Genomic DNA, 8,937 nt, shown 5'->3' with positions numbered 1-8,937 from the left:
GTACTTGGAAGTGCATGATAAGAGAGGACTGAGTCAGCACGGCTTCGTGAAGGGAAGGTCATGTCTGACAAATCTGTTGGAGTACTTTGAGGAACTAACAAGGAAGTTAGACAAAGGAGAACCAGTGGATGTGATTTATTTAGATTTCCAGAAGGCCTTTACAAGGGGCTGCATAGGAGACTGTTAAATAAGTTAAGAGTCCATGATGTTAAGGGCAAGATCCTGGCATGGATAGAGGATTGGCTGACTGGCAGAAGGCAGAGAGTGGGGATAAAGGGGTCTTTTTCAGGATGGCAGCTGGTGACTAGTGGTGTGCCTCAGGGGTCAGTGCTGGGACCACAACTTTTCACAATGTACATTAATGATCTGGAAGAAGGAACTGAAGGCACTGTTGCTAAGATCGCAGATGATACAGAGATTTGTAGAGGGACAGGTAGTATTGAGGAAGCAGGTGGGATGCAGAAGGCTAGGAGAGTGGGCAAAGAAGTGACAGATGGAATACAATGTGGAAAAGTGTGAGGTTATGTACTTTGGAAGGAGAAATGGAGGCATAGACTATTTTCTAAACGGGGAGATGCTTTGGAAATCAGAAGCACAAAGGGATTTTGAGTCCTTGTTTACGATTCTCTTAAGGTTAACGTGCAGGTTCAGTCGGCAGTTAGGAAGGGAAATGCAATGTTAGCATTCATATCGAGAGCACTAGAATACAAGACCAGGGATGTACTTCTGAGGCTATATAAGGCTCTGGTCAGACCCCATTTGGAGTATTGTGAGCAGTTTTGGGCCCCGTGTCTAAGGAAGGATGTGCTGGCCTTGGAAAAGAAACAGAGGAGGTTCATAAGAATGACCCCTGGAATGAAGAGCTTGTCGTATGAGGAACGGTTGAGGACACTGGGTCTGTACTCGTTAGAGTTTGGAAGGATGAGGGGGGATCTTGGAACTTACAGGATACTGCAAGGCCTGGACAGAGTGGACATGGAGAGTATGTTTCCACTTGTAGGAAAAACTAGAAGCAGATGACGCAATCTCAGACTAAAGGGACGATCCTTTAAAGCAGAGATGAGGAGGAATTTCTTCAGCCAGAGGGTAGTGAATCTGTGGAACTCTGCCGCACAATGCTGTGGAGACCAAATTACTGAGTGTCTTTAAGACAGAGATAGATAGGTTCTTGATTAATAAGGGGATATGGGGTTATGGGGAGAAGGCAGGAGAATGGGGATGAGAAAAATATAGCCAGGATTGAATGGCAGAGCAGACTCGATGGGCCGAATGGCCTAATTCTGCTCCTATGTCTTATGGTCTTATAATGGGGGGAAAAGACTGAGGTCTAAAAAAAAAAATCAATAAATTTGTGAAACTGGACTGGATGTGCAACAGTAATTTAGCAAAATAGCAATCTGCATTCAGATGCTTGTGTAAAAAGGGCAGAGCTGCCTGCAAGTAAATGTTTGGCGTGTTCCATTGCCAGGAACCTAGTGGTAACCCACATAGACCTTTTGAATGAATTTTGAGTGCTGATATACAGCTGTATGTGGCAGTGCATTCTCCTGTAACATTGAGGGTTGTTAAAACTCGTAGCAACTCCAATAACACTGCTAAAGTTGTAATTTAAAAGAAATGATGGCTATATCTCTTAATATTTGAGACACAATGAATTCTGGCATGTACCACCTTGGAGAACAGGTTTAAATAATTTTCAATATGTTAAAAAGGCACAGGAAAATACAGCACAGTTAAATACGTCAAACAAACTTTAATACTATCTTCCAGATCCACTGTGGTACATGAAAGTAAAGCTGAACAGTGAAGGAATAAGGGAACAAATGCCAATACTTAAGAGTACAAAAGATACTAATGAAATAGTGAACATTTTCCACCCGAACAACTTAAAGGACATCCAAAAATAAATATCTTCAGTCTTAATTTAAATGTTTTATGGAGGGTTTTTGGTATTTGCATTGCACCCAAATACGATGCATTGCAATTCTCTTTTTGCGATTAACTTGAAGTCGTCGATCCATTAAATTTTGAACTTCTTTCAATCCAGCTGAGATGAATATATTTGCAATTTCTTCTGTTGAAGAAAAATATGTTTAATACTCATTAAAGTTGTAAGAAACATATAATTAGCTGCCTGATTAAAATAAAATGTGGGTGCCTTCAATTATTAAAATAGTGGAAAGAATTATTGTAACATTACTTTAACTGTGCAAAGATGAGTGGCAGGTCAGATGTTTGGTCAGAAAATAAAGGACAGAGAATGACTACAGAATTAATCAGGAGAAAGAAATTAGAGTAGAAGAGGAAGCTGATTAGTTGATACACCTGTTGAATATTGAAGATCTCCCTATTAGAGTCATAGAGCTATTGTTTTGTGTTGTAATCCAATTACTCCTTCCCAATTAATGAAAGTTAGAAATCATTAGAAAATGATCTAGTATGATTAATTTGCTATCTTTCAGAAGACCTCGGGCTAGATTCTCCAAAAATTGGGCTATGTCCCCACGCAAGAGTAAAAATGCTGGCATTTCACTCTTAACTTTCCTTCAAAAAGTCAAGAGCGATTCTTCTACCTGCAGGGGGCAAGCAGGCCTTGGGGAGCTGCTCGCAGATCTGGCTGAGGAAACGGCCCCTGCACGTCCAGTCGGAAGTCGGCACATACGCATGGTGGCGGCCTGCAACTGCCGCGCCATGCGACATAGCGGATCCAGACCGCAGAGCGACATCAAAAATGTAGGCCCCCCCGAGATGGCGCGCGCCCGCGGATCCGAGCACCCGATCACCGCCCTAACCGCCCATGAGGACCCCACCCGCTCGATCTCCCACCCCCCACCAAGCCGTCGGGAACTCGGCTAGTTTTGCCCGGAGAATCCCTAGGGGCGGGGGGGGGGGAGGAGGCCTCTGTCAATCGCTCCCCAGCCGCGCTGCGTAATCCGCACGCGGGCGATTCTCCAGGGAACGGTGAATCGCGGAAGCGGCACCGGCCACGATCACCGCGTAAAAATGGATTCTCTGCCCCCGCGCCATATGCGATTTTGGCACGGTGCTGCGGAGAATCCAGCCCCGCAACTTTTGAGTGTGTTTGGAGAAGAAAATCAAATTCACCAATGGTTGATGAAAATAGAAGAATTTACTTTGATAATTACAAGTGTTGCAGGTAAGTCAAACATCATAGGCAAAATATGCATCACCCCACCTTACATAATTATATTAAATTCTAACAATGTAGAATATGCCTTAAAACCACAACACCAACTAATTGGGAATCAGCTTGAGCCCTCCAGTATTAAAGCAGTATGCTATAGACAGAGCGAATCAATCCGACAACCAACAGAGTCCTGCAGGGTCTGTGCTGAGGCCTCAACATTTTACAATTTATATCAATGATTTAGATGAGAGAAGCGAAGGCCTGCTAGCTAAATTTGCACACGACACAACGAAAGGTAGGAAAGTAAGTTGTAAAGAGGACACGAGGTTGCAGATGGTTATAGATAGATTGAGTGGGTGGGCAAAAATCTGGCAGATGGTGTTTAATGTGGGAAAATATGAAATTGTTCACTTAAAGGGAGAATGATGTGGGGATGCCGGCGTTGGACTGGGGTGAGCACAGTACGAAGTCTTACAACACCAGGTTAAAGTCCAACAGGTTTGTTTCGATGTCACTAGCTTTCGGAGCGCTGCTCCTTCCTCAGGTGAATGAAGAGGTCTGTTCCAGAAACACATATATAGACAAATTCAAAGATGCCAAACAATGCTTGGAATGCGAGCATTAGCAGGTGATTAAATCTTTACAGATCCAGAGATGGGGTAACCCCAGGTTAAAGAGGTGTGAATTGTACCAAGCCAGGACAGTTAGTAGGATTTCGCAGGCCAGATGGTGGGGGATGAATGTAATGCGACATGAATCCCAGGTCCCGGTTGAGGCCGCACTCATGTGTGCGGAACTTGGCTATAAGTTTCTGCTCGGCGATTCTGCGTTGTCGCGGGTCCTGAAGGCCGCCTTGGAGAACGCTTGATCTGTAAAGATTTAATCACCTGCTAATGCTCGCATTCCAAGCATTGTTTGGCATCTTTGAATTTGTCTATATATGTGTTTCTGGAACAGACCTCTTCATTCACCTGAGGAAGGAGCAGCGCTCCGAAAGCTAGTGACATCGAAACAAACCTGTTGGACTTTAAACTGGTGTTGTAAGACTTCGTAAAGGGAGAATGGCTGCAGAATTCCAAGGTGCAGAGAGATTTAGGTGTTTTCGCGCATGAGTCAGCAAAGGTTTGTATGCAGGTACAGCAAGTAATTAAGAAGGCTAATGGAATGCCGTCCTTTATTACAAGAGGAATTGAACATAAAAGATATTGGGCTGGATTCTCCGCTGGTGGGATGCTCCGTTTTGCCAGCAGCCCGGGGTTTCCCGACGGCGTGGGGCTGCCCGACAATGGGAAACCCAATTGACCAGCCGGTATAACGGAGCATCCCGCCAGCGGGGTGAAACCGAAATGTGGCGCGGCGGAGAATCCAGTCCATTATGCTTTAGTTATACAGAGCATTGGTGAGATCACATCTTGAATTTTTTTTTTGAAAAGTATTTTTATTCAAATTTTTAGCATTTAAAAAAAAACATTACAACCACAATTACAATAAACCCTGCCCCAACCCGCCTGCCCCCCTACCAGTTGATCTAGCTCTCCGATATGCAAAATAAACAAACCCCATCTCTTGTCCCCCTGAGGACAAATTTCACATTGTCAAAATGTAAGAACTCCATTAGGTCCCCAACCACACCGAGGCACAGGGTGGAGAAGCTGACCTCCACCCCAACAGAACCTGTCTGTGAGTGATCAACAAGATGATGGCTAAAACATCTGCCCCCGCTCCCGTCTGCAACTTCAATATGGCCCCAGGGGACCCGACTCCAAATCCACATGCAGGATTGCCGACATGGTGTTGAAAACCCCCCAAACTTTCTCCAACTTCGGGCAGGACAAGAACATGTGCACATGATTAGCTGGGCCCCTCCCACACCGTTCACAAGTATCCTCTACCCCATCACAACCGGCTCATCTTTGACTTGTCAAATGCGCTCTGTGCACCACCTTCAACTGTATCAACCCCAGCCTCGCACACGAGGTTGAGGCATTCACCCTCCCCACAGCACCTCACACCATCCCCAACTCCTCCCACTTGGCCTTAACCCCCTCTATTTTTTTATTTATTATAAATTTTAGAGTACCCAATTCATTTTTTCCAATTAAGGGGCAATTTAGCGTGTTCAATCCACCTACCTTGCACATTTTTGGGTTGTGGGGGCGAAACCCACGCAAACACGGGGAGAATGTGCAATCTCCACACGGACAGTGACCCAGAGCCGGGATCGAACATGGGACCTCGGCGCTGTGAGACTGCAGTGCTACCACTGCGCCACTGTGCTGCCCTCTTAACCCCCTCTATAGTCACCTTATCCTGCCCCAAAATCCTCCCGTAAATCGCTGAGACAGCCCCACTCTCCAACCCCATTACCGACAGAACCTCCAACAACGAGGAGGCAGGCGCTATCGGAACGGTTGGTAAAAACTTTCCAGCAAAGTCCCGCATATACCGGAAACTCTCCTCACGCAGAAACCCAAACTTCTCCTTCAACTCCTCCAAGCATGCAAACCGCCTCTCCAAAAGCAAATCCTTCATTTCCCTTTCACCCCTCTCTCTTTCCAACCCCGAAACCTCGTATCAATCCTCCTCCAGCTCAAATCTATGATTCCCCCGGATCAGCATCAGACTCGACCCCACTCCCAACCTAATGTGCTGCCGAAACTGCCTTCAAATCTTCAACGTGGCAACCACCACAGGACTTTCAGAATACTTCCCTGGGGCAAACAGAAGTGGTGCTGTCGCCAGCAACCCCAACCCTCGGGTATCATCCGCCTCCATCCTCACCCATAAAGCCTCCGCCTCACTACTCTAGCCCTGCACTTTCTCCATGTTCGCCACTTAGTAATAATACAACCAGTTTGGAAGGCCCAACCCACCAAACTGCCGGCCCCTCTGAAGTTCCGCCTTCTTTATCCTGGTCACCTTCCCTGCCCAATCACATCTTGAATACTGTGTGTAGTTTTGGTTGTCTTATTTAAGGAAGGATGTAACTGCATTGAAGGCAGTTCGGAAGAGGTTTATTAGATTGATACTGGAAGTAGTGAGTTGTCTTAGGAGGAAAGATTGGACAGATTGGGTTTGTTTCCACTGGAGTTTAGAAGAGTGAGTGGTGACTTTATTGAAATACATAAGATCCTGAATGGTCTTGACAAAGTAACGTTTTAAGGATGTTTCCTCTTGTGGGTCAGACCAGAACTAGGGTGCACTGATTTAAAACCCCCCAAACTTTCTCCAACTTCGGGCAGGACAGCCTCTTTTAGGATAGAGCTGAAGAAATATTTTTTCTCTGACTTTGGAACTCTGCTTCAGAAGGCCCTGGAAGCAAGGTCATTGAATATTTTTAAGGTAGAGGTAGATAGATTCTTGCGAGGCAAAAGAATCAAAGGTTATCGGGGGTAGATGGCATTGTGGAATTCGAAACACTAACAGATCAATTGTGATCTTATTGAATGATAGAGCAGGCTCGAGAGGATGAATGACCTAATTCTGCTCTTGTTCTGTAATGTAGAAGACCAATAAAACAACTAAAGTACATTACACAACATTCACATTGCCAACTTTACTCCTTTTTCTATCACCAAATGGCATTTCAGCTACTATTGGTGGAGCTGATTAAGAATCAAATTGAACACCCACTGGTAAAGGCAAGTTGCGCCTGAGGTACTCTTTGTCCACATCTGCATCAGGGTTTGTAAAGAAAGGGAGCTTTGGCATAGCCACGGTAAATGAGGAGGTTGAGATGCATTTAGATAAAGTGATGCTGGAAAGGCTGGCAGTACTTAGATAAGTCATCCAGTCTGGATAGGAAATATCCAATATTGCTGATTGATGCAAGGGTTAAAATTGCAAGAAAAAGGGTGAAAATAAAATGGGTGAGTGAGAGAGATTGGGAGTGGATGGGGACAGTCAGAAAGGAAAAGGTGATGGAGTTGCAGTGTTGATTAAAGAATATATTGATCCAATATTGAGGAAAAATATTAGCACAGACGATGTGAAATCTGTATGGATCGAGTTAAGAAACACCAAGGGGCAAAAAACATTTGTAGGGGTAGTATACAGACCACCAAACTGAGGTAAAGTTGGGAATAGCATAAGACAGGAAATCAGATTTTGAAAAAAATGTTTTTATTGAGTTTTTGATATACAAAACAAATATGAACAAATGGGGGAGTTTAAACAAGAGAATATAAGAAGTAAAACTAAAACTATTTTACACAAAGATCGGCTTTGACTATCACAGTTTCCCCTTCCTTTTCTTTTATTCCTTCTTTAGTGTTTGCAGTTGCAATTGTGGTCCCCTGTGTTTCGCTTCCCATCGGTTTTCCCTTTGCTTTTCTCCCCTTTGGTTCAGGTTGTTGTTGCATCTGTGATATTTTCTCGCAAAAAGCTTTGTTGGCCAATAGGACCGTGTCCAGCCTCCATGGGGGGGCGTTGTGCGATGGTCCTCCATTTTTCTTCACCTATTTCTCCCTTACGGCCCGCCTCCAACTACACATCCATATAATGTGGATCATGGTCGGAGATTACGATTGCGGAGTATTCTGCTCTTATTAATCCTGGAAACAACGAAAGAGAACTCCTTCCCCCCTGGGTGGGTGAAACGCCATGGGTCCACCGCCCCCATCTGCTTCATGAATAGGCTGAGTACCTTCGCCATGTTGGAGGTCTTTACAGTTTTGGGGTTCAACCTGTCCGTCATTGGGTCCTGTACACAGTTAAAGTGCCCCCCCCCCCCAATGATCAGTCGGTGCGTTTCTATGTCGGGGATTTCCACCATCGTCTTCTTATAAATCTCCATGTCGTCCCAGTTGGGAGCGTACACATTCACCAGAACAACCGGTGCCACGTCTAGGACACCGCTGATCACGTAGCAGGAATGGTAGGTCTGCCTCACCCAGCCTTCCTTACCTGCAGTCGGTCCTTCTCCCTCAGGTGCATCTCTTGGAGGAAGACTATGTCGGCTTTCACGTTTTTCAGGTGGACGAAGACTCTGGATCTTTTCACTGGGCCGTTAAGTCCCCTAACATTCCAGGTGACTATCCTGAAGGGGAGTATTTGTCCCCCCACGCCTGTGGGATCAACCATTCTTACCTGGTGGACGGCCCCTGCACTCCGGGGTTTCCCTTTGTTAGGGGGCTGTCTAAAATGGCTGCGGTCACTGTTCACTCCATGAGGTCGGGCCCCTGCACTCTGGGGTTTGCCGTTCTCCAGGGACCTTCCCAAGTTGTTGCTTGCAGTGCCATTTTGTTCCAAGACGTCACATGTGGCCTGTTTTAGCCAGTCTAATATCCTTCATCTTTCTTCACCCATTTCTCCTTCACGGTGTCTTCTGCCACCCCCCCGTCTTCTTTCCCCCCCCCCCAATCCCTTGGCTAACCCCCCCTTCCCCTTTCCCCCTGCTTCTACCCTTGGTTATCCCTCCGTGCCCATTATCTGCCCCCCCCAACCAGGTGCCTTCCCCTTTGTGGGGGACATGCGTCGGCCTCTTTTTTTCATGAATCCCGGTGCTAAGTACCCTGCTATTGTGATGTCCTCCCTTCTGGGGGCTGTTGCACTTCCTCCCATTGCCTGATCTCTGGGCTCCCTGTCCGCCATTTCCCTCACCTTCCCTTGTGCTTAGCTGTACTTGATCATCCCTCCCTCTCTTACCGTTCTCATCTCCAAAACGAGGCAGTGTTCTCCCATGTAAAGGGGTCACTGCGGTGATGGTCTATAGTTGGCTGTCCAGACTGTGAAAGGGAGAGACCTCTTTTTTTTTTTCTTAAAACATTGCGATATAAGAGTTTCATTCT

General features: G+C 45.9%; 1 protein-coding gene across 9 annotated transcripts in view; it reads right to left on the bottom strand.

The window, feature by feature from the left end:
* Positions 1-1,733: 1,733 nt before the first annotated feature.
* Positions 1,734-8,937, bottom strand: part of mettl8 (methyltransferase 8, methylcytidine) — an 89,427-nt gene continuing 82,223 nt past the window's right edge. For 6 of the 9 annotated variants that reach the window (XM_072475734.1, XM_072475776.1, XM_072475794.1 and 3 more), the window contains one exon: positions 1,734-2,074. In XM_072475734.1, the coding sequence (XP_072331835.1) occupies positions 1,920-2,074 (155 nt within the window). In that variant the 3' untranslated portion in view covers positions 1,734-1,919. The remainder of the gene's footprint in view (positions 2,075-8,937) is intronic. The other 3 variants (XM_072475769.1, XM_072475785.1, XM_072475804.1) reach the window with 1 other exon arrangement.

The sequence above is a fragment of the Scyliorhinus torazame genome, chromosome 2 (genome assembly GCF_047496885.1).
Source record: "Scyliorhinus torazame isolate Kashiwa2021f chromosome 2, sScyTor2.1, whole genome shotgun sequence".
Lineage (NCBI taxonomy): Eukaryota > Metazoa > Chordata > Chondrichthyes > Carcharhiniformes > Scyliorhinidae > Scyliorhinus > Scyliorhinus torazame.
The sequence above is the reverse complement of the archived record's forward strand: the minus strand, read 5'-3'. Positions and strand labels throughout refer to the sequence as shown.